Below are 26,763 nucleotides of genomic sequence, written 5' to 3'. Positions count from 1 at the left end.
CCTCTGGTGCTCCACTCCCCCTTTCTTTCGTCCAAGGCCTTCCATCCTATGATACTCCCCCTTCTCCAGACTTGTATCCCTTTTGCCAATCAACTTTCCAGCTCTTAGCTTCATCTCTCCCCCTCCTGTCCTCTCCTATCATTTCAGATCTCCCCTCCCCTCCCCCTTTCAAATCTCTTACTATCTCTTTTTTCCATTAGTCCTGACGAAGGGATTCGACCCGAAACATCGACTGTACTCCTTCCTATAGATGCTGCCTGGCTTGCTGTCTTCACCAGCGTTTTGTGTGTGTTGCTTGAATTTCCAGCATCTGCAGATTTCCTCGTGTCTGCGTGGATTGAGACTGGCTTGCCCACAGAACAGAGGGTGGTTGTAGATGGACTGTGTTCTGCCTGGAGATCAGTAACCAGTGGTGTTCCACAAAGTTCTTTGCTGAGACCCCTACTTTTAGTGATTTAAAAAAAAAAATGACTTGGTTGAGGAAGTGGAAGTGTGCATTAGTACATTTACAGATGGTATGCATGTTGGTGGAGTTGTGGATAGTTGTAGAAAGTTGTCATAGGTTACAATGGGACATTGATAGGATGCAGAGCTGGATTGAGAAGTGGTAGATGAAGTTCAATCTGGAAAAGTGTGAAGTGATTCAGTTTGGAAGATCAAACTTGAATGGGGGTAGTGAGGGTAAAGGCAGATACATCAGGGATATCTAAGAGACTCTTGGATAGGCACATGGATGAAAGAAAAAATAGAGGGTTATGTGGGAGAAAAGTGTTAGATTGATTTTGGAATAGGTAAACAGGTCAGCACAACATCATGGGCCAAAGGAGTTTCATGGAGGAGATGCTGGTTGGTTCTTCCCCAGGTTGGGAATTCTAGAACAATGATAAGAACTTTTGTCATGGGATAAGAAGAGTTTTGGGATGGTGAATCAGTATCATGGCCATGGTAGCTGATTGGTCAATATTTTAAGGAGGTATATGGGGAGGTTGGGATATATGGTACTGATATAGAGAATCAACTATGATGTATCAAGTAGGCTTGAAAATTTGTATAGAACTTAGAACAGGCCTTTTGGCCCACATGTAAGCTGATCAACTTACAGATGCCTAATTAAATGGATCCTGGACTTCTTGACTGAAAGGTCACGGTCAGTCTGTGTTGGCAGAATTATCTCTATCGCCGTCATTTTGAGCATTGGTGCCCTCCAGCTGCTGTTCATGCATGACTGTACTGCTAGATCCATTTCAGATCCAGTCAGGTTTGTTGATGGCATAACAATGGTTGGCCTCGACGTGGACGAGACCAAAGAGATGATTGTGGACTTTGAGGAAGACACAGGCTGGCCATTCCTCACTGCATATACATGGCTCCTCCATGGAGAGAATTAGGAGCACCAAGTTTCTGGGAGTGCACATAATGGATGATCTCACCTGGCCCCTCAACACCACCTCTTTGGTCAACAAAGCACAGCAGTATCTCCACTTCCTGAAGAGATTGAGACAAGTAAAGTGAGGCTTTCCACCCCCACCACCTTTCTAACCAAATTTTACAGAAGTACCATTGAGACTTCCTGACCAGCTTCATCACCAGTTGGCACATGAATTGCAAGGCATTTGACAACAAGTCCCTACAGAGGATTGCAAGGACTGCTGAGGATCATCGGGGTCTCTCTTCCATCCATCAGAGATATTTATCAGGAGTGCTGCATGTGCAGAGCCCTGAATGTTGTCAGTGATCCCTCTCATCCACATAACAGTCCTTTGCCTCCCTGCCATCAGGCAGGAAGTACCATAGCATTAGGACGAGAATTGTTGGGATGGGAAACGGCTTCTTCCCCAAGGCTGTAAAACTACTGAACGTCTCTGCCACCACCTGGGTCTCATCACACGTGAAGTGTCAGTAGTGTTATACTGTTCACTTTTTAACTTGTGTCATGTGCACCTTATTATTTATTAGTGGTAATATTACTTTATGTGTGTGAGTTGTGCAGTTTGGTCTGGAGAAATGTTTTATTTGGTGGTATTCATGCATATGGTGGAATAACAAGAAACTGAATTTGAACTTGATACTATTAACTTTTGCCTGCACATGGTCCACGTCACAATTTCTGCACATTTGTCTATCTAAGAGACTCGTTAAACCTCTATAATATCTGGTTCCATTACGCAGCCTGGCAACACATTTCTGGCACACTCCACTCTGTTTGTTAGTATGTATTGCAGTGCAAATCTCCTTTGAATTTCCCCCTCTCAACTTGTACAGACCCCCTCTAGTATTAGACATTTTAACCCAGGAAAAGGGCAAAGCGTGGATAGTCAGTACATGATTTTCTATATATGAGTTTCTGTCCGGTTTCCCTTCAGTCTCTGCCACTCTAGAGTTCGTCGAATTTCTCCTTGAAACACCTGCCTTCTAATCTGGGGAGCATCCTGGTAAGTCTCCTCTTCACCCTCTCCAAAGCATCCTTTGATTAATGGAGCGACTAGAACTGAATGCCATGCACCACATGTAGCATAACCAGAGTTTTATAGAGCTGCAACATAATCTTCTGTCTCTTGACCTCGACGCCTTAACAACTAAAGGTGAGCCACCCTCTACATGTGTGTGGTCACTTCCAGGAAGCTGTAGACTAAACCCCCCCCCCCCCCCCCAGACCCCCTCTGCACGACAACGCTTTTATGGTCCTGTCATAGTTTCACCTCCCAAAGTGCAACACTTCACACTTGGATAAATTAACTTCTATCGTTTTTCTGTCCATTTTACAACTGGTCTGTATCCTGCCAGATTCTTTCATAATCTTCTGCACTATCCACAATACCAGCTATCTTTGCTTCATCTGCAAGCTTGCCCACCCATCTGTGTTTTCATCTAAGTCTTCACATATATATGTCTTGAATATATGGAACACCTCGTTATGGATATCCAGCCAGAATGAGACCCATTAGCCTCTACCCTGTACGTCCTATGGGCAAACTAGTTCCAAATCCAAATGGCCAAGTCACTCTGAATCCCATGCATCTTAATCTTCTGAATGTGCTTTCCATGAGGAACCATGTCAAAATCCACGTAGACAATATCCTCTGTTCTGCCTTTGTCGATCACCTACTTAAAACACAACCAAGTTAGTAAGTCATGAAGTGATCTGCACAAAGCCGTGTTGATGGGTAATTGGCTTATTGTTGTCACATGTACCAAGGTACATTGAAAATATTGTACATCATTCATACAGATAACTTCATTACAACAGGGCATTGAGTTTGTACCAGGTGAAACAACGGAATGAAGTGTTACAAGGAAAGTAGGGTGCAGATAGACAATGAGGTGCAAGGCCATAATGAGGTAGATGTGAGGTCGAGTCCATCATTAGGGATTTGTTGGTAGAAACTGTCCTGGAGCCTGGTTTACTTGCTTTCTAGCTTTTATATCTATTGGTTGGGGAGGGAAGAAGAGAAAATGTTCATGATGACTTTGGTCTTTGATTATGTTGTCTGCTTCACTGAGGCAGAGGGAAGTATAGTCAGAATCCATAGAAGGGAGGCTATGTTCTCTGATATGCTGAGCTGAGTACAGCTCTCTGTGGTTTCTAGTAGTCATGGGCAGATCTGTTGCCATACCAAACTGTACGCTCTCTAGGTCCTATCTTCCAAGCATTGAATGGCCCAGGTGGGGAAGGAGGAATCAGGGTGGTATAGAGAAATGCGAGTCCAGGCTGGGAGAACACTGAAGGCCCATGTATGCTGCAGAAGGAGTGGATCTCCTCACAAACTACCCACTCACCCAGTCATCAGGCACCTGCTGTCTCATTGGTAGAAGGGTCTGTGGTTCCCATGTTGGCCTTGGCCACTTCTGAAGCCACAGCACCAGTGAAAGTCAGCATTCTGACTTTTGCAAGAAGGCATTGATCAGAATTAGAATCAGGTTTGATATCACCAGCCTTTTTTCGGGAAATATAATTAATAGAACAAAAAAAAGTGTTCCTGGGCGCAATGTCCATTTAGAATTCAGATGGCAGAGAGGAAGAAGCTGTTCCTGAATCGTTGAGTATGTGCCTTCAGGCTCCTGTACGTCCTTCCTGATGGTAGTAATGAGAAGAGGGCATATCCTGATCGATAGGGGTCTTTAATGATGGATGTCACCTTTTTGAGGCATTGCTCCTTGGAGATGTCCTGGATACAATGGAGGCTAGTGCCCATGATGGAGATGGCTAAGTTTACAACTCTCGGATCCTCCTGTTATAACTAGACTTCCAGTGACACTCTGGAGTCATATAAAATTACCACAAAGACCATGGGCCTCTGAAGGTTATCATTCAGTCTTGAGAAACTTACCCACATGTATTATTAGTATATCGGGCAGATGGACATGTGGTGACTAGCTTCTCTTACCTTATTGCAAACCAAACAGGAGATCAGAAGTCCCCAGAGAAAATTCTCAGAATTTAAAATCTACTGGGCACCCCTTCCTCCGCTGTGTCCCAGTTTGACCTCTCCCACCAAAGTTGATACCTGAGGCAGAGTGGCATTTTGTCAGTGCTCCACTGGAACTTTCTGTCTTGTATAAGGGACATCTGGATACCGGCCAAATCCAGACAAATGGGGCTAGCATTTGAGCCAAAGGGCCTGTTTCCATTCTGGTTTGTTCTATAAGCCTTTATTGCCTACACCTTGGGGTTGGGACTTCAACACAACTTGGGCAGTGAGCATTGCCAGTTGGAGGGTTCTAGCATTTATGAAGTAAAAGGCAAATGAGAATCCTTCAATCATTTGTTATTGTTGAATGAGGTGATACTTGCTGTGGGGTTTTCCAGCTGTAACATGCCTCTCTCCTTTACAGAAGAATGTCGGTGGAATCTCTGAAGAGTTCTTTCAGTGCCTGAGACTGATCTCAGATTTTAACAGTGGTACACCAAATGCATCAGAAGCAGAAATGCAGGTAGTCTCCGAGTCCTGCTCACAACAACTACAAGGACTGAAGCAACTTGTCAAGCAGGTGAGAAGTTTGCACGGCTCCCAGAGGCGATCTACAGTATCTGAGGTTCGATTTGATAGTTGTACTGCTCACTGAACTCATCGCTGCTCTTGTAGGAGTGGAGTTAAACTGACTGCCGGTGCAAATTCATCCTGTTACCAGACAGTGGAAGCAATAGGTCAGAATCTATCATTGTGAAGCAGAAGATCATGGGTTCAAATCAAATTTTATGGAAAACATGCAAAACATTATACTTTCATAAAACATCAAGACGTAGGAACAGAATTAGGCCATTCAGCCCATCATTTCTACTCCACTATTCCTTCATGGCTTATTTATTGTCCCTTTAAGCCCCATTCTCCTGCCTTCTCCCCATAACCTTTGACATCCTTATTGATCAGGTAGCTATCAAACTTGGCTTTAAATGTACGCAATGATTTGGCCTCAACAGCATGCATGGCAATGAGGTCCACAGATTAAACACCCTCGGGCTAAAAAAAATTCCTCCTCATTCTGTTCTATAGGGATGTCCCTCTGGTCCTAGACTCCCCCACTAGAGGAAGCATCCACCCATGTCCACTCTATGTAGACCTTTCATTATTCAATATGTTTCATTGAGATCCCCCTTCATTCTGCTAAACTCCAGCAAGTACAGGCCCAGAGACATCAAAAGTTCGTCTTATGTAAACCCTTTCATTCCTGGGATTATTCTCATGAATATCCTCCGGAAGCTCTCCAACAGCATCATTTTCTTAGATAAGGGGCCCAAAACTGCTCTCAATACTCCAAATGCAGTCTAAGCAATACCTCATAAATCCTAAGCGTTACATTCTTTCTTTATGTTCTAGTCCTCTCAAAGCAAAACATTCGCTTTGCTTACTTCCGACTCAACCTGCAAGTTAACCTTTAGAAGAATCCTGCAAAGGCTCTCAAGTCCCTTTGTGTCTCTGGTTTCTGAATTTGTTCCCCATTTAGAAAATATTCTACACCTTTATTCCTTCTAGCAAAATGCATGACCATGCATCTCGCTACATTATATTCCAGTTGTCACTTCTTTGTCCATTCTCTTAATCTCCTTCCACAGTCCTCCACAGCCTAGAACTTCTAATCTAGTCCTTCCACAGCCTCCCTCCCTATGTTCCCTCTAAGCTGTACGTGTGTGCGCATGCACACGTTTTTCAACCAGCGCACAAAGGAGATTAATGTGCACACAATAGGTTAGTTACCTAAAATAATGTAGTAATTAATAATTATACTTATTGAAAATAATCTTTTAGCTAAATGTTTCTTTTAACTGGTTAGTTGGTTTTTCAGATACCACAATGCATGTCATTAATTTACGTCACCTCACCTTTCCTGTTCCGGTTTGTACAGCTGCATCACGGCGGCAGCCATCTTTGGCCGACAGTGTTCATATCGTCAACTTCACATTTGGCCATGAACAAGTTAATGCCTTGTGTCTAAAATACTATGATTTTCTAGCTGAAAGTAACGTTATAGTTAGACAGTTTAATGATTTCAAATTTTCCATGCAAGAAAAAATTAAATCCAAACTGATTTCAAACTTTGCTCAAATGGTGGCATTTGTACTTCAAAATGAACAGTTTTGTGACCTTGCACAGTTGATGGACATTGGGGGAACCTTTCTCACATCTAGTGCGGACTGTGAGCGAGATTTTAGCCTAGTGAATCAACTCAAAAACAAGCTGAGAAACCGTTTAGGTGTATGTCATTTGGATATGTTAATGAGAATCAAAAGCTATCAATTGGATGGAAGTTCTATTAGTCTAGATAGAGTTTACGAAGAATGGGTAAATGCCAAAGACAGGAGAGAGAAAAAAAACTGAGTGACTTAAATATGTATGTTATTTTGTTGTTATTCTGTGCAGTTTTATGTCAGATATCTTGTAAACCTACATAAACTGTGCCATGTGCACATACTTCTGTCACTGGAAAAAAATTTGCACAACATAAGATCTTTGTACACACTGACTACTAAAAATTAGAGGGAACATTGCTCCCTGCTTCCTCCACACTGCCTTTCCGATGCTTTCCGTGCACTAATTGACTGGGGGCTGCATTGTGGCGATTGAACTAAGGTCTTTCAAATCGGTAGTTCTAATTGAGTAAGAACATAATTCTTCGTATGTTCTACTCAATATTTAACCTCCAGTTGGCATGTCAAAGCAGATTACCATATCGATGTTTGTATGAGCTTGGCTGCTGTGTTACCCATGCCATGACAGCAGCTGTCACTTCAGGTGTTAGAAGATCTATGAATTCTGATGTTTGGGACAGCCACGGTAAATAGTCAGTCAATGTGAAAGCAAGCCCTCTGGCCAACTGAGCATCAATCCACCCATCTACACTAACCCAATTTTATTCTCTATGCACCACCCTGCCACAGAATGACACTATTTATAGCAACCATTTAATTTGCCAAGCCACGTATCCTTGGAATGTGGGAGAAAACTGGACTGCTGAGGAAAAAACCCATGAGTTAACAGGGAACTGTGCAAAGTCCACACACGGGCAGCATCCAAGGTCAGTATCAAGCCCGGGGCCACTGGAACTGCAAGGCAGCAGCTGTGCCAGCTCTGAGTAAACCTCTATTGGTCAAGGCTGTGTGCACAGGAGGGACCGTTGCTGTAGAGGAATAGTGGCTTGTGATTCCTGTTGGATGATGGAACTCAGTGGAGGTATCTTGATGCATCAAAACCCAGGGAACCTGAAACAATTTGGATCATCCCCTGTAATTGCATCGTCATCCCAGTGCAACTGGCAGCAGCAGCAGCCCCAGTGAGAAACCATTGGACATTTTGACCTCTTGAGAAGAACGTTCTGAGTTGGTTCATGCTGACTGCTGCTTTGGCCATCAGGTCTGCCCTTGCCTGTGGAGAATTGTCAATGGCAGCTCGCTCCCTGAACATTGCTCTGACTTGATGGTTGAGAGCTGGCCTGTCCTGTCCTTAACTTTTGAAGCTATACTCTTAAACTAAGTTAACTGTCAAATGTTTATGATAACCATTCCAAAAACGGCTCAGTGCCAAGATTTCTGGCAGATTCTAATTTGTATGCCACATGTACATCAATGTCTGGTGTAATGAGTGTTTGTGTTGATAACAAACACATCCAGGGGTATGCTGGGTGCAACCTGCTAGTGTTGCCACGCGTTTCAGCACCAACATAGCATTCCCACTATGCTCAGAAGAACAGCACAGAACGCAAAGAAACAGAACATAGCAAGTGGCAAAGTAATACAAGGCCTCTTCCTCCCTCTTGCTCACTTGCACAAATACACAACCCTCTCATCCCAGAACCGGCCTTCTTTGGCCTCCATCCTCCAGTGGACCCGTGCACTCACTGGGTCTTCGACCTTCAGGTTTTGATCTAATGTATTGAGCCACAACAAAAGATTCACAACAAAAGTGCTTAATATCTGTTTTTATGCCACTTCAGTTCTGCTATTTCTTTACTTAATTCCTTGACAACCCTCCCAGTCATCAGATTTATTACACCTCTTAAATACTAGCTAATTTCTCTGGCTAGTCATGGCTTGGCCCAATTCACTTGTAAATGATTTGTTATTAACTGGGATGCTATTCTTTTAAAAATATTTATTTATCAAGTTGCTAGTGTTTATCTACAGTCACAGATTTTGATAAATCTTCCCAATCTACTTTAACTGGTCCCCGAGACCACTCTAGATTTCTGTGTACTTTAAAGACCACTTTCAGACTTGATTAAATCATTGTTAAAGTCAATATAAAATATATTATAATCAATCTTTCCCAGAGACTATTATACAATAATCATGTTTCCTTTCACAATACTTGTTCTAAAGGGATTCCAAGTAGATCCTTAAAAATATTGATCAAGTATTGAATCCACTTCACAGATGTGAGGACATCAGTTGGGTAGGATGATATAACAGGCCAGCAATGTAGCTAGAATAGTCAGCCTGTATGGTTTGATTTCCAATAGTAAGGTATTGAAATGGTGAGGTATGTAATGGATGGGCAGTTTAAAAGGAACAATATATTAACAGTAGGCTCTATGTTGACTGGGTTTAGAATCATTGGCACTGGGGCGGCCCAGTAGCCTAGTGGTTAGGACAATGCTTTACAGTACAGGTGACCAGGGTTCAATTCCATCCGCTGCCTGTGAGGAGTCTGTACGTTCTCCTCAGGAACATGTGGGTTTCTCTGGGTGCTCTGGTTTCCTCCCACAGACCAGAGATGTACTGGTTGGTAGGTTAATTGATCTTTGTAAATTGTCCAGTGTTTAGGATAAATTGGGGGATTGATGGGAGCCATGGCTTGAAGGGACGGAGGGCCTACTCTGCACTGTATTAAAAAAAAATACAGTCGGTCCTCCTTATCCGCGGGGGATTGGTTCCAGGACCCCCCGCGGATACCAAAATTCGCGGATGCTCAAGTCCCTTATTTAACATGTATCAGTGCGGTGGTCTTTAGGACCCAGTGGAACCCTGGACTTTATTTAACATGTTACGTGCGATGGACATTAGGACCTGGCAGCGCAGCTCTGTTTCTGTTTATGAAAATAATCACGATTGCAATTGAAAATAAGGTGGAAGTAATAAAGCGATCGGAAAGAGGTGAAACGCCATCGGTCATTGGAAAAGTATTAGGCTACAGTTGGTCAACGATTGGAACAATTTTAATGGAGAATGTGAAAGGCCCTGCCCTGATGAATGATACAATTATTACTAAGCAACACAGTGGTTAAATTATTGAAATACATATGTTTCTTAAGTGTTTTATATGCATAGAAAGGTAAAATATATACTAAGAAAAACGTTTGACTAACTGACGCTGAATAATACTGGATGTACCTGTTCCGACTTCAGTTCCGACTTCAAATCCGACTTAAAGATGGACTCAGGAATGGAATTTATTCATAACCCGGGGACTGCCTGTACTTTAAAATCATCTCTAGATTACTTATAATACCTAATACAATGTAAATGCCATGTAAATAGTTGTTATACTGTATTGTTTAGGGAATAATGACAAGAAAAAATAGTCTGTACATGCTCAAGCAACGAGTGCTGGAGAGAGAACTTTCAGTTTTCCCAATCCGCGCTTGGTTGAATCTGCACATACGGAATCCGTGGATAAGGAGGACCGACTGTAATAAATAAATAAATAAATAAGAATGGGTGAACCTCCCATTACTATTGGGTACAGATTGTCTGGATGCAGTTTAGTGTCAATGCTCAGTGTTAAGTAATCTATGATTTAAACATATATTTGCGGTTTTCAAGCTGAACCTGAGATATTTACGTACAATTACACCAGGATCCTGTAGAGTGAGGAATGCAAATAATTTTAAAAACGGTTTCTTTAGTATTCACAGGGTAGCATTTGTAACTGAGCCTTAACCTTTGTTTGCGCTCTACAAGCATACCCACCAAATTACACTGCAAAGAATGATTGCGTTTCTACAAGCACCATGTCCCAGCTGGACCTTACGGCACCAACAGTGAGTGTCCTTTGGTGTGGACTAATTATTACACCCGGCTGGATACTCGTCACTGGACCTCCGATTATTATTGCAATGTTATTATTCCCAGATTGGAAAAACATATTCAAGATTTAGGTCTTCAAGTGATGTGCAAATATCATTTTCTCTGCTGCTTCCTCCGGGCCCCATTCTTGAACCCAGTCAGTGTGAAATGAGTTTGCTATTCTAAACTTTGGCTTTGACTCAGCTGCTGCCTGGGCTCCAGTGGCTGGGTGAGAGAGGGTTACAGTAATGTGGGCTCTGATTATGGTCTGCATTGCACTTGTGATTGAACGGCTGTAAGGAGGCTGGAGGTGTTTTCAGCATGGGCAAGATGCCTTGGTGCTGTCTTCAGCACCGTGTCTTGCCTGTGCTCTCGCCCACTGCTGAAAATAACCCGGGGGTAGCCTGGACTGATTTCTTTGGGCTTCATTACTAGATTTGTCATTTGAACCTCTTCACCTTCCTCACACTCCACACCAGACATGATGCGACGATCTTCTCACACCACCCCCAACTTTCCTGTCCGTGAAACGGTGAAGCAGACACCATTCTGGTGCTTGGGAGTCTGCAGATTAGCACTGCTCCATGTGCTGGGTCTCTGTTGATTACTAGTGATTGTTTGACTTGGGTCAGCTGTTTGTAAGATGACTTTTGTTGCGTTTAATCAATCCCAGTGGGGGTGATTGAAGAGGGTGGTGTGGATGCACCAGTGAAAGGTGGGCAAACAGAAGAAGGTCCAGAGGGCGTAGGTTTGTGAGAAGTGGGAAATTTAAAGGGGAGAGCTTGGGGTTAATTTAATTACAGAGAGTGGTTGATTTCTGGAATGTGCTGTGGGAAAGATATGTATGTATTTTTCTTTTCTTTTTTTCTCTCTCTGCCCTTCTCACAATCACTCCTTGCCTGTTCTCCATCTCCCTCTGGTGCTTCCCTCCCCCTTTCTTTCTCCCCAGGCCTCCCATCCCATGATCCTCTCCCTTCTCCAGCTCTGTATCCCTTTTGCCAATCACCTTTCCAGATCTTAGCTTCACCCCACCTCCGCCAGTCTTCTCCTATCATTTCAGATCTCCCCCTTCTCCTTCTGATGCGCTATCAATAACTCTAGGAGACTGGGAGTAGAGTACAAAATGATAGGCTTTTATTAACATCGAAAACGGGCACGACCATGTTGAAGACTGAGGGAGGAGCAGTGCCCCAATCACCTTTATACAGGGGTCTGTGGGAGGAGCCACAGGAGCAGTCAGCAGAGGGGCATGTCCAGACAGGTGTATACGGTTTACCACACCTCCCACTTTCAAATATATTACTATCTCTTCTTTCAGTTAGTCCTGACGAAGGGTCTCGGGCTGAAACGTTGAAACATGTGCAGAAGTTCGCTGATGACACGGCCATAGTGGGGTGTGTCAGGAATGGACAGGAGGAGGAGTATAGGAAACTGAAACAGGACTTTGTGATCTGGTGCAACTCAAACTACCTGCGTCTCAATATCACCAAGACCAAGGAGATGGTGGTGGACTTTAGGAGATCTAGGCCTCATATGGAGCCAGTGATCATTAATGGAGAATGTGTGGAGCAGGTTAAGACCTACAAGTATCTGGGAGTACAGTTAGACGAGAAGCTAGACTGGACTGCCAACACAGATGCCTTGTGCAGGAAGGCACAGAGTCGACTGTACTTCCTTAGAAGGTTGGCGTCATTCAATGTCTGTAGTGAGATGCTGAAGATGTTCTATAGGTCAGTTGTGGAGAGCGCCCTCTTCTTTGTGGTGGCGTGTTGGGGAGGAAGCATTAAGAAGAGGGATGCCTCACGTCTTAATAAGCTGGTAAGGAAGGTGGGCTCTGTCGTGGGCAAAGTACTGGAGAGTTTAACATCGGTAGCTGAGCGAAGGGCGCTGAGTAGGCTACGGTCAATTATGGAAAACTCTGAACATCCTCTACATAGCACCATCCAGAGACAGAGAAGCAGTTTCAGCGACAGGTTGCTATCGATGCAATGCTCCTCAGACAGGATGAAGAGGTCAATACTCCCCAATGCCATTAGGCTTTACAATTCAACCGCCAGGACTTAAGAACTTTTTAAAAGCTATTATTAATGCTTTTTGAGATAGTGATTTAGATGCATATCATTTTTTTACTGAGTTAAGTATTGTATGTAATTAGTTTTGCTACAACAAGTGTATGGGACATTGGAAAAAAAGTTGAATTTCCCCATGGGGATGAATAAAGTATCTATCTATCTATCTATCTATCTGTACTTCTTCCTATAGATGCTGCGTTCCACCAGCATTTTGTGTGTGTAGGCAAGATAGAGATTGGATGCAATCGTAAGTGGGCAAACAGAGTGTCATGGACATGGTGGGCCGGGGAGCTTGGATCTAGGCTGTACCATTCTGACTCTCTGCTGAGAAGAAGGGTGTTTTCTTCACCTGGGATGGTGAACCTGTGAAATTCTCTACCACAGAGAGCTGTAGACAACCAGGGACTGAATGTATTAAAGGAGATGGATAGGTTTCTAGACTCAGAATGCATCAAGGAAAATGAGAAGAGGGAGGTTTTCATCCAAATACTCAGTCTATTGATGTCCCATTGCAGAATCATAGTACAGAGGATTCTGTTTAATTGGGCCATTAGTTAATTGAGGCAGCAGTTTATCTGGGATGACTCTTAACAAAAACTAATAGAAAAATAGCAGGGATTCTCTCCATTTATTCGGGACACCATTCCATTTAATTAGGACAGACGACTGTCACTGAACATTCTCAAACTAGCGTCAGTCCTGTGCACTTGTGTGGCCGTTAGACTCTATTCCTTGCTTAGAGCAAACAGTTTTTAAATAGTGTCAGTTGTGTCTGCTTGTGTTTAAAAAGCAGTGTTTTTTGTCACTGATAGTTGCCAAAAAATAAACAGTAAAACAATTCAGAAATGTTTTGCTCACTGGTTTCAAACATTCAGGCCAGAAATGGCTGTTGGACATTATGGAGTGAATAGTGTTTAAATGGCGACAATTGTGTGTGCTTGTGTAACGTCATCCATTTGGTCTGACAGACACAGATTCAATAGTGATTTTTGATTGTTTTGCTTTTTATTGTGACTTTGTACAGGAAGGTAAAGAAGGCGGTCCATTATCTGCACTAGGTTTCTGTGCTGGCTTTGTTCATTTGCAGTTTATCAAAAGAACACTGGAGTGATGAATTCTTCTCTTGATAACTATTAGGAACTAATGCACACTTTGTACTACTATAGTAGTGTTCTCGACCCGCTGAGTTCTTCCAGCAGATTGTTTATTGCAAAATGTTACCCCATTTTCAAGGTGCGTCATTGCTTCTAAATTTCTTTTGGGGCACACTGAGATACTGAAAAGCATTGTATACATTTTTTTTTAAAAAAAGCCTCACAGTTGGTAGCTGCTGTTGTGCTGTGGAGGAGGGTACCATTGGAATATTGGTTACTGGGATATCGGCTCTACATTGCTCATACTTGTTGTGTTCGTTAATCAGGGAGAGTGCAGAGCACACCGGAATGGCAGCATGCAGGGTAGTTCACTGAACTTTATCGATAACTCTGCTTGTGCAGGATGTGAACTATGTGGGAGTGACTAACTGAGTCACATAGGAACGTATTGGCTACCATCACAATGCTGGTGTGGAAGTTGCATGCTGCTGACACTGATCTTCACTAACCTGCTTAGCCCTCTACCCAGCTGCTTCCCCTCGACTGACTGTGGGTGGTTTATAGTAGTTACTTTTTTCCCACTGCTTCAAACTGCAGGTGTTCGCTCTACAAACAACACCCACAGGGAGTTAGTGTCAGGCTCTGCCAGGGGGCCGTCTTTCAGCTGATCTCCCCGTGTCCCCAGAGGGGCCTAACTTGTCCAAATTGTACTCCAGTCTGAGGCAGACGAGCTCTCCAAGAATGTGATATCCTGTGACTGTTGCAAATAGGCAGTATGGTAATCACCTGTTTCCGCTCTTTGTTTAGGTGGTACACCCTATTCCAGACAGAACAGGACGCAGAGGTACATTTCTTGATGCTTGTACTGTGTTTGGATTCAGGAGGGAATGGGGTTGTTCATTCAGCTCTGTGCAATTCTTAAAGCTCCAGGTCTGTGTTCAGGCACAGAAAAGGACTACTAGAGTCCAGATATCTGCCGTACGAGGGATGAGTAAGGATTGTGATGGAATGATCTCCCTGTTCCTGGCTGAGGGCGGCTCCAGGAGGAAGCAGTCCACCAACCCTTCTAAATGTTCATTGCTTCCACCCCCAGTGCACGGTGACAGTAGTCTGGAACAACTACAAAAGGCATGACAGGTTACTCAAACAGCTCCTCCCAAACCCTTGATCCTTACCACCAAGAGGACAATGGCAGCAGGTGCAGGTGACACCTGGAGATGTAATCAATACTTACTTTTCCACTTCCATTGAAGCTAACTCCCTCCCCAACAACAGCGTGAGGCACCTTCACCAGAAGCACTAGTGTGGCTCAGGCATCTGTTCACCACACAGTCCTGCTCGCACTCGTTCAACCTGCTGCCTGGCTCGTGCTCCTTCGTGTACTCTATTCCAAAATCACTCTTCACTCGCCCTTTCCCACTGCGTGGTTACTGTCGGGGTGGGGGGGCCATGAGCGAGCAACACACACAAAATGCTGGAGGAACTCAGCAAGCTAGGTAGCACCTGGTGAAGGGTCTCTGCCCAAAACGTTGACTGTTATGTCCCTCCATACAAGTTATCTATGGAGGAAAATAAACTAATCCCATTTACCAGCTCTTGTTGGTAGCCTTTCTATCAGTTGACAGTTCAAATACTCATCCAGACACTTCAGAAGTACTGTGAGAGTCCCTATGCTGACCACCATCTCCGAGATAATGCTCCAATTTAACTTCGCTCTCAGTGATGAAGTTCTTCTGCAATTCCTACCAAAGCTCTTGCCTTAGACCAATGCTCTGTTTTTTGCTGTGAGGAGGAGGAGGTTCTTTCCATCTGTCCTGTCTTTGCTGCTCATTATTTTGCATAATTTTTTTAACAAGTCACCCCCCAACATACACAAAGGGAAACCAGCCCAGCCGACTCAGTCCTTGTAATTCTGTTGCCCTCTGTTTGTACTCACTGTGTAGAACCACAATGTCACTGAACCACAATAATCACATGTACCACAAGAACTGGATCTTGCCCTTCCACCCCCCCCCCCCCCCCCCCCGCCGCCACTCTAGATACCTGTCCGGGGTGGGTGGGTTGTAGGGGTGCACAGCCATTTGAATTCCTGCTCTTTGTTAACCCTACCTCACTGTACCACCCCATACCACCACATCCTTCTGTTTTCCTCCACCCCAGCCACAACTCAGTTGTTTCTTTGTCCACTGTGTGATGGTCAGCTCACCAACCCTTCCAGAAAGGACCTCAAACCCATGGGCAATTGCAAAGGCCAACATCCTCGGGCAGATGCAGAGGAGATCACTGGCATGAGCACACCTCAGCATCTGGGTCAACAATAACAGTTGATGACCATCAAGCAGTTGACTGGCCATTAAAACAGGCTGTGCTGCTTGTAGGATATCGCTGTGCACAGGTCAGCCCCTCTCTTTTACTAACAGCAATGAATGTGATTGGCTGTGAATAATTCATCATGATCTTCCTTCCTATCCACTTTCCCTCCTGGCTAGCAGCAAGGATCGTCTCCATTCCTGCCTTTTACAGGGCACGTCTTCCCTTGCTATGCCTCCCCCTCCCCTCTTTGCTTGATAATCCTTTGGCCCATTCAGTGTATACTGGTTCTCTGAGCAACCTCGTCATTTCAATTGCCCCACTTTCCTGGTAACTTCTCCCTCACTTGCATCAGTGACCCCTGATTTCCCCAGCCGCCACCTATACTGAGGGTAATTAACATGGTCCAAGTGAGGTGGGAGGAAACCAAAGCACTTGGAGAAATGGCTTGCAGTCACAGGGAGAGCCTGCAAACTCCACACAGACAGCATCGGACAGAGCTGAGTGTGAGTCGCTGGAGTAGCACCTGTATTAACTGCATCATTGTCTTGCCCTTGCTCTTCCTTGTGGAATTAATTTCAAATTGATTTGGAAGTTGCTTTGGGACAGGTGAGTCTGACTTTGGGCAAAAAATGTGGCCTCATTGTTAGCGTAGCATTTTGGAATTAGTTTCTCATCAGCAACACATTTTGCTTTTCAGGGGAATTATCAAGTCGCACAAAGGGTTCACAGCGAATGGCACCATATGCCCACCTCACCATAAAGAAACCTATAAAAACGTCCTCGGGTACGTGTCATCCAGTCTCAGCACCGTGAGTGTACTGGGTCAATGCCCTAATCGGAATTCCCGTCCTTCCACAGGCCTTTCCACTCACAGATGCCAAGGGAATTTTATTTTCACACAGAAAAAGAAAACTTCAATGTTTTTGAGTAAACTCTCAGCTTGCTAAAGTGTTTTCTTCCACAGGTTCGGACTAGTGCAAGGATGAAGCTTTCAAAAATAAAAACGGAATGGTGGAAAATCTCAGCGGGTCAGGAAGCATATGTAGAGGAGGAAACAGGGTTAACGTTTCAGATCAGAGACCCTTTATCAGAACCGGGTTACCTGCTGTAGTTTGATACATCACGGGAGGCTCCTTTGCATCTCCTCCCACCCACAAACCAGTCAGACCAGTTTTGTTTCTGTCACCAGTATTTTGGATTAATCACATTAAAAGGAAACAAAATTCCTAGCATTTTCTCTCCTCTGGAGAATTGCAGGCAGGAGACTCCTTAACTCTTGGAGCCTCCAGTGGAATTACAGTTGCCTGCGTGATTAAGGCAGAATACCCACTCCTTCCCCTAATCTTTCCTGAGCTGCTGTTCTTATCAATGGACAACTGGAGCTTCTAAACAGGGAAAAAAATCTTTTTTTTTCAATGCAACCTTCCCAAAATCTTTGTAAGCTCCAAAAAAAAAGCAGAGATCTGAGCACGTCGAGCACAAGTATTCTTTCTGGAATCTTCTGAGGTGGCTTTGAGAAAAGAAATCATTTGCGGGAAAACGGGGCTTTGCTCCCAGAATTTAATTTTTCTTTATTCATTTTTAAAAAGATTTGGGCATCACGGGGAAGGGCAGTGTTTATTGCCAGTCCCTAAAGGTGGTGGTGGTGGTGAGGTGCTTCTGGAGGCAGCTCCAGGGTTTAGACCCAGCAGTCGATGCTAGAGAAATGAAGAAGTACAGGCCTGGAAGAAGGCTCTAAAGATTGGATCTTTTGCTTTGAAGGACTTCCAAACTCTGCAGGACTTTGATTTTTTTTTAAAATTTAGAATTAACACATTTGCCCCAATATTGTTGCTAAATGGCCCTGAATAGTTTTATAACATACAATATAGAACATTAGAGTAAGATGCCAACCCTTCAGCCACAATGTTGTGCTGAACTATTTATCTATTCTAAGATCAATCTAACCCTTCTCTCCTACACAAACCTTTAATTTTTCTATCATCCATGTGCCCATGTTTTTAAAAAATGTACAGTATCTGCCTTTACCATCATTCAGGCAGTGTGTTCCACACACTCATTACACTGTGTATTTTTAAAAAACAAACCTTGTCTCTAATCATCTGAAAATGATTTCCCCTTGTATTAGCCACTTCTGCCCTGTGTAAAAAGTCTCTGCCTGTCCAATCAATCTCTCTGTCTTGTACATCTTTATCAAGTCTCATTTCATCCTCCTCCACTCCAAAGAGGAAAGCTCTAGTTCAATTAAGAATTCACGGATCAACTTTATTCACCATATAAGTTTGCACCTAAAAGGAACTTACTGTGTTGTGTTTGTCAGGGCATGGCATACACCAGAAAACACAATTATAAAGAATTATAAAATTAGTGATTAAAGTACCTCTCCTCCAAAGAATGCTCTCTAGTCCAGTTAGCATCCTGGTAAACCTGAGACGTTATTTACGGCTCAAAACCTTGATTAAAATATTTTTTTCAGTGAATCTATTTCTATTCAAGAAGGTTGCTATTCAGAAATGTGAGTCAATTTTTCAAATATTTCATTGTTTCTTAATTTCAGAATGACTCAAAGCATTTAATAGACAATGAAGTACTTCTGAAGGATTGGCTGTTGTAATGTGGGAAACTATGAGTGCATAGTAAGCTGCCACAAGAAGCAACATGACAATCCCTTGTTGCTCACTCACTGTTGTTACATTTGGAAGTGCTACCCTGCTGTACCTGCAGTGCCTCTGTTTAATGCTATCTGCAGTTGAAGCTCCAGTTTCAGTGTGGTGGAGCATCAACCTTCAGTTTGGTGCTCAGGACTCTGTAGTGAGAATTTAACTTGCAACTGATTGTCCAGAGGCAAGCGTGCTTGTATTTTACCGCCAATACCTCAGTAAGGGTGACTCTGACCTTCCAGTTGGGTGTGTCATTTCACCTGACCACCCTGACCTCTCTATTCCTACACTGTTCGAGAAACAGCACCTCATCTTCTGACTGGGCATGTTACAGCCTTCAGGATTCGGAGCTGATTCCAACAGTTTAAGGCAACAGCCTTGTCGGTGTATTCTACATCTGGCCAGACCTGAAGAAAGGTAGCATGTACTGTTAACCCTTTTTTCTCACGCCATAGATGTTGCTGATCTTCTGAGTATTCCCAGCAAGTCCTTCGGTTTCGGGTTTCCTGCAGCTGCTGTTTTGTGTTGTCGGGTTCCAGCTTTGTTTTGTTTTTCTCTCCTCCATCCCTGTTCATCTCCCACAGCTTCGACTCCTCCGAAACCTGGCTCACAAACAATGGTTTAATATCACCAGCATATGTCCTGAAATTTGTTGTCTTCGTGGCAATACGTGATAGATAAAGAAAAACTAAATACATTTTACAGTAAATATATGTATATTAAATAGTTAAATTAGAAATTGTAGTGTAAAAAAGGAAATAATTTTAAAACAGTGAGGTGGAGTTCATGGGTTCTGGTTTCTGCTAACATCCCACCGTAGTTGGTGGGTGAGATAGTGCACTGTAGACGAATCAGTGAGGAGCTGAAGGTTGGGTGAGAGGGAGACTGGATCTGATGGGCTGAATGGCTTCCTTCCATGTCACAAGAAATGTATAAATGTACCCTGAGAAATGGATCCCTGTGTGTAAATGTGTTCCAAAACTAACATCCTTAAATTAAACACAATCCACTTTTTAATTTCTGATACTGAATAAACATGAACTCAACGTAAAGGGCTTTCTCAATAACATTCACTAAATTTTTATTTCATTTCATCGCATCACCTTGCCTTTTATTATGAAGTTTCCTATGACGATGCAGGTTACAGCCACAATGTCATAAAGTTGTACAAGCACAGAAAGTGCCCATTTGGCCCACCACATGTACCGATCCTACTTGGCCATTGTCTGTATTCTTGCCTCTATACGTGCAGTCTAAATGCCTCTTAAACATACTGATTGTATCTGTTAGCATGTTTCAGCCATCAACTAGTCTATATTTAAAATAAAATTCACCCCTCTCATTCTCTTTAGAACTCCTTCTGCTCACCCGGACGACGCCCTCTTGTTTTTGTTATACCAGCTATGGTGGGCGGGAGGGAGGGGGGTAAGGATGTTCCCTGTAATTTTATATATTTGATTAAGATTTCCTCTCCTTGGATGAGTACAGCCTATCCAATCCCTCCTCATAACTGAAGTCCTCCAATACAGGCAACGAAATAATGAATGCCCTCTCCAACCCAACGGCATCCTTCCTATAGTATGGTGACCAGAACTGTGCCCATTACTCCAAATGTGGCCTAACTCGTATTATGTGAAGTTGCAATGTACTATCCCATCTCTTACATTTTATGACCTGACCTATGAAAGCAAACAAGCCATAGGCCTTCACCCCTATTGTCCCGATAGAGTAATGTGGCAAAGCAGGAGGGAAGAGGGGGTGGGAGTATCCTCTGTTAAATGAAACCCTTCATTTTCCACACAGGTATCGCGACCAGTTTTCCCGGATTGAAAGGCAAACTCATAACGTCGTGGGAAGAGAAGGTGGGAGTTGCACACCTGAGGGAGATGGGCTACAGCCAAGGGTCCCTGCGAATCAACCACCATGGCTTGTACTATATTTATGCACAGATCTTGTTTCGGTATCATGCCGACCATCCCATAAGTACCAGGGAGTACCAGCTGGTTCAGTACGTGTACAGGAAGATAGCCAGATACCCAAAGCCAACTCTCATCCTGCGAGGAGCCAGCACCTGGTGCTCGGGGAACCACAACCTCTACTCAGTTTATCAAGGTGGTGTGTTCAATCTGCAGACTGACGACGAGATCTTCGTCACAGTCTCAAACGTTTCATTGGTCGATATCGACGAGGCATCCAGCTACCTGGGAGCATTCAAACTCGACTAACTTGTGATATCTCGGCATCTTCAGGCTTTAACCTTCAAATACTGTAGAGCCAGCACTGTAATGTTGATACTGTCAGCACCTTCTGAACTGAAAAGCTCCTCGCTTGAATGTAGAAATTAAACAGTGGCTTTTGTATCCTTTAAGAGTATCTACGTCACCATGGCACAATGATATTGCAGCCTGGGGGGTGGGGCGGTTAGAGTTCAGTTGAGGTGCCATCTGTAAGGAGTGTCTGTACGTCCTCCCCGTGGAATGATGGGGTTTCCTCCCACCGTCCAAAGACCTACCGGCTAGATTGTAAATTGTCCAGTGATTAGGTTGGGGTTAAATCGGGGTTGCTGGTGCTCTGCACTGTATTGCTAAATAAGTAGATTGAGAATCTCTGACAGAGTCCAGCACTATGACTGATCAATGAATAAGACAGTCCAGGGGAATCTAGAACAAAACTGAATCTCTAACGAGGTTTGGCCTCTCCCTTGCAGCTCCAGAGATCTTGGTGATGCACGTGTGGAGTTTGCACGTTCTTCTTGTGATGACGTGGGTGTCCCTGGGCTCTTTAATTTTCTCTCGTAGCCAAAAGAAATGTGGGTGTATAGTGCAAATTACTGCTGTAAGCGCCCCTGGGGTAGAGTCTAGGGAGAACTGGTGAGAATGCAGGGGAATACAAAGGGGTGGGTTTAAATGCTGGTTAGTGAGGACTCAATGGGCTGAATGGTATGTTTCTGTGCTGGGTGACTGTTCATCCGTGGGCTATCAGGGAAGAGACAAAAGCCAATGGCATTGCAAGGAATGGAACACAACTTGCTTCCTGGTTGGACCAGCAGCAAGTTTGCTTGATGGTGCCCCATAACCCCCGATCAGTGTGTGACAGGAAGTGGTGATGTAAAGAAGACTTCTACAGGAACTGGCTTTGTCCTGGATGGATGGCCACAAGTAAATCTGAGGGCTTCACTGCAGTGAGCTAACTCCAGTTGTCTCAAAGTCAGTATTTAATCTTGGTACCACCACTAGTAGTGATCATAGAAAACCTACAGCACAATACAGGCCCTTCGGCCCACAAAGCTGTGCCGAGCATGTTGTTGCCTTACAAATTACCCAGGGTGACCCATAACCCTCTATTTTTCTGATCTCCATGTACCTGTCCAGGAGTCTCTTAAAAGACCCACATTCTGAGTTGTATTCCAAATCCTGTTTTTGTAGCTCAGTGCATAGTTGATGCTCAATGCCTTCACTCATTTCATCAATAAGACGAGCTACAGAGTTATTACTCAGAGGAATTGATTTTTAAAATACTGGAGGCATTATTAATCTTTCACCAATTGTATGAGATTTTCCACAATTTGCTATCGTTTTGGAAATGTTATAAGAAGCAATGAGACCACTATCAAGGTCATTTTTAGCTTTTTTGGCAAATGACTGGAGTGTGCATTGCTTTTCAAATGCTTCTTTCATCTTTTGGAACTGTAATACCATAAGTAGCCTTTTCAGTATATCAGATGTTCTTGAACTGTGATCCACGTGGCTGGATCACAGATTATCAAAATATCCCTGCAGTCAGGTAGTGAGACTTCTGTTATGGCTATGCATGGCTTTTACCCACCTCTGCTTTTCAGAGTCCTTCCCATGTGTCAGCAGCCTACAGAACAAACCCAGCAAAGTGACACCACCTATAATGTTTCTTAACTCTAAACTGCACAGCAGTACTTGCTGTAAGAGTGATCAGTTGTACTTAAGTTAACATTGTTCAATTGCTCTGCAGCAAGACTCAGCTTGTGTCCCACACGGGGCATTGGTTTAAGGAGAGAGGGTAAACATTTAAAAGGTTTCTGAGGGGCATAGAAGGTGGTTGGCATCAGGAATGAGCTGCCAGAGGAAGTGGCAGGAGAAGGTACAGAAGACCATGGCACAGGAGCAGAATTAGACCATCTGACCCTTTAAATCTACTCTGCTCTTCTATCGTAGCTGATTTATTATCCCTCTCAGCTCCACTCTGCCTTGTCCCAGTAACATTTGAGTTGCTGATTAATCAAACCTATCAACTTCCATTTTAAATATACCCAATGACTTTATCTCCACAGCTACCACCCTCTGCATAAAAAATTCTTCTTCGTCTCTGTTCCAAAGGGAGGTCGTCCTATTCTGAGGCTATACCCTCTAGTCCCAGACTCCTCCACTATAGAACCATAGGACACTACAGCACAGTACAGGCCCTTCAGCCCTCCATGTTGTGCCGACCCATATAATCCTTAAAAAAAAAGTACTAAACCCACACTACCCCATAACCCTCCATTTTTCTTTCATCCATGTGCCTGTCCAAGAGGTCCAAGAGGCTCTTAAATACCCCTAATGTTTTAGCCTCCACCACTGTCCCTGGTAAGTCATTCCAGGCACTCACAACCCTCTGTGTTTATATTTTTAAAAAAAAGCAAAACAACTTACCCCTGATGTCTCCCCTAAACTTACCTCCCTTAATTTTGTACATATGCCCTCTAGTGTTTGCTATTGGTGTCCTGGGAAACAGGTACTGACTATCCACCCTATCTATGCCTCTCATAATCTTGTAGACCTCTATCAAGTCCCCTCTCATTCTTCTACACTCCAAAGAGAAAAGTTACAGCTCTGCTAACCTTGCTTCCTATGACTTGTTCTCCAATCCAGGCAACATCCTGGTAAATCTCCTCTGCACCCTCTCCATAGCTTCCACATCCTTCCTATAATGAAGTGACCAGAATTGAACACATTATTCTAAGTGTGGTCTCACCAGAGATGTGTAGAGTTGCAACATGACCTCTCTACTCTTGAACTCAATCCCCCTGTTAATGAAGCCTAGCATCCCATAGGCCTTCTTAACTACCCTATCAACCTGTGCAGCGACCTTAAGAGATGTATGGATTTGAACCCCAAGGTCCCTTTGTTCATCCACACTCTTAATTAACTGACCATTAATCCTGTACTCAGTCTTCTGGTTTGTTCTTCCAAAATGCATCACCTCACACTTATCCGGATTGAACTCTGTCTGCCATTTTTCTGACCAACTCTGCAGCCTGTCTATATCCTCTTGTAACCTTCGACAACCTACAGCTCCATCCACAACTCCTCCAATTTTCGTGTCATCCACAAACTTACTCACCCATCCTTCCGCCTCTACATCCAGGTCATTTATAAAAATCACAAATAGCAGGGGTCCCAGGACAGATCCCTGCGGCACTCCACTAGTCACCGACCTCCAGGCAGAATACTTTCCTTCCACAACTACCCTCTGCTTTCTTCCTTTAAGCCAATTTTTTATCCAAACAGCCAAGGTTCCACTTATCCCATGCCTCATGACTTTCTGGATGAGTCTCTCATGAGGGACCTTGTCAAATGCTTTGCTAAAGTCCATGTAGACCACATCCACTGCCCTACCCTCATCAATTTCTTTTGTTACCTCTTCAAAAAACTCAATCAGGCTCATGAGGCACGATCTTCCCTTCACAAAGCCATGTTGACTATCCATAGGAAACATCCTTTACACATCCGTTCTATCTAGGCCTTTCAATATTCAATAGGTTTCAATGAGATTCCCCTTTATTCTTCTAAACCTGGCGAGCACAGGCCTAGAGTCATCAAATGCTCCTCATACATTAACCCTTTCATTCTCGGGATCACTCTTGTGAACCTCCTTTGGATCCTCTCCACTGTCAGTACCTTTTTTTTAGATAATGGGCTCAAAAGTGTGATCTGACCGATTCCCTATAAAGCCTCACATTACATCTTTGCTTTTACAGTATGATCTAGTTCTCTTGAAATGAATACAAATTGCATTCGCCTTCCTTACGACTGACCCAGCTTTCAAGTTGACCTTTAGGGTATCCTGCATGAGGACTCCAAAGTCCCTTTGCACCTCTATTTTCTGAATTTTCTCCTTGTTGAGAAAATAGCCTATGCCTTTATTCCTTCTACCAAAGTGTATTACCATATACTTCCCTACACTATATTCCATCTGCCTCTTCTTTGTCCATTCTCCTAATCTAAGTCCTGCAGACTCCCTGCATCCTCAACACCACCCTGCCCCTCTACCTATCTGGTATCATCTGCAAAACTGACCACAAAGCCATCAATTCTGTCATGCAAATCACTGACATACAACGTGAAAAGAATTGGTCCCAACCAACCCATGTGGAAGTCTACTGGTCACCAGCAGCCAACCAGAAAAGACACCCTTTATTCCCACTCTGTGCCTCCTGCTAGTCAGTCAATCGTCCATCCATGCTGGTATCTTTCCTGTAAGAGCCCATGGTATTATCATGTTAAGCAGCTCATCTGTGGCACCTTGTCAAAGGCCTTCTGAAGATCTAAGTGAACTCTTCTTTAACTATTCTGCCTGTTAGTTCCTTAAAGAATTCCAACAGCTGTTTCAGCCAAGATGTTCCTTTGAGGAAACTGTGCTGACCCCACCCTATTTTATCATGTGCCTTCAAGTACGGTATCCTGAAACCTCATCCTTGCTAATGGATCTTAACATCTTCCCAACCACTGAGTCAAACTAACTGGCTTATAACTTCCTGTCTTTTGCCTTCCTCCCTTAAAGAGTAGAGTGACATTTGTAATCATGTTTAAAGGATATTTAGACAGGTAAGTGGTGTTGGTGCATGGCCAATTGGTTAAGGTGCTGGTCTAGTGATCTGAAGGTCACTAGTTCAAGCCTCAGCTGAGGCTGCGTGTTGTGTCCTTGAGCAAGGCACTTAACCACACATTGCTCTGCGATGACACCGGTGCCAAGCTGTATGGGTCCTAATGCCCTTCCCTTGGACAACATCGGTGGCATGGAGAGGGGAGACTTGAAGCTTGGGCAACTGCCGGTCTCCCATACAACCCTGTCCAGGCCTGAGCCCTGGAAACTTTCCAAGGTGCAAATCCATGGTCTCTCGAGACTAACGGATGCCTATACTAAATGGATAGGAAAGTATTGAGTATTTAATATTTCAATAATATTTGAGTAATCTTGTATATAGAGATATATATAGTGTTTGATTAAGCATTCTTGTTTGTTTAAATAATCCTTTACAGGTTATATGTAAGAATACGTTAATTGCATATGTGATATTATGTGATATGTTCGCTTAAAGTAAACTCGAGCTACACCCATATTTTAAGACTCCCAGCGTCTTCCTTTGAATTAGTTTAATGTTATAAAATATAACATTGGTGACAAATTATTTTAAAAATGAGATGGCATTAAAGCAGAGCGAGACGTTCAAATTAAACAAAACAGCTTAATGCAGCCCAGCACGCGGAGAGACCTCTTTGGAAGGAAAGGCATGATAGAGTCTTTTTTAAAGTCAGAAAATAGAGGAATTTGGGGTTCATGAAAAGTGAGTACTGGGTGATATTAATCATTTTTTAAAAAAGATCAGAAATGGCTGGCTACATTGGAAAGATTGACGAGTTTGATTACACAATGAGTAATTAGCTCATGTATACTGAACTATTGGAACAGTATTTTGAAGTAAATGAAATAACCAATGAGAAGGGAGTACCAATTTTGCTAAGCGTATTAGGTTGAAAGGCATACTGTTTGCTTCAAAGTTTGACTGCTCCAACCAAACCTGCAGAAATGAGCTTTGCTGCTATTGTAAAAGAACTGCAGGAACTTTTAGAACTGTAGATTGGAGATTGCAGAATGCTTCAGGCTCCATAAGTGGAATCAAAAGGAAGGGGAGTCCATTTCAGAGTAAGTAGCTGAATTGAAGAGATTACCTGAGCATTTTCAGTTTGGTAATGGGCTTAGTGATGTACTGAGAGATCGTTCAGTTTGTGGAATCTTACAAGAAAGCATTCAAAAATAGCTCCTAACTGAAGTATATCTTGTATTTAAATGAGCAGTGGGAATTGCTGTTTCAATGGAAACTGCAGACAGAA

At 43.4% G+C, this 26,763-nt stretch overlaps 1 protein-coding gene across 2 annotated transcripts in view; it reads left to right on the top strand.

Annotated features, from left to right (window-relative positions):
* The window catches only part of tnfsf11 (TNF superfamily member 11), a 39,140-nt gene extending 13,151 nt beyond the window's left edge, over positions 1 to 25,989 (top strand). For both annotated transcript variants that reach the window (XM_073045997.1, XM_073045998.1), the window contains exons 2-5: positions 4,834 to 4,989; positions 14,472 to 14,508; positions 16,675 to 16,761; positions 20,441 to 25,989. In XM_073045997.1, coding sequence (XP_072902098.1) covers positions 4,834 to 4,989; positions 14,472 to 14,508; positions 16,675 to 16,761; positions 20,441 to 20,862 — 702 coding nt within the window. In that variant the 3' untranslated portion in view covers positions 20,863 to 25,989. The remainder of the gene's footprint in view (positions 1 to 4,833; positions 4,990 to 14,471; positions 14,509 to 16,674; positions 16,762 to 20,440) is intronic.
* The last annotated feature ends 774 nt before the right edge of the window (positions 25,990 to 26,763 follow it).

The sequence above is a fragment of the Hemitrygon akajei genome, chromosome 5 (genome assembly GCF_048418815.1).
Source record: "Hemitrygon akajei chromosome 5, sHemAka1.3, whole genome shotgun sequence".
Taxonomy (NCBI): Eukaryota; Metazoa; Chordata; class Chondrichthyes; order Myliobatiformes; family Dasyatidae; genus Hemitrygon; species Hemitrygon akajei.
This window is presented reverse-complemented; position numbering and strand designations above follow the sequence as displayed.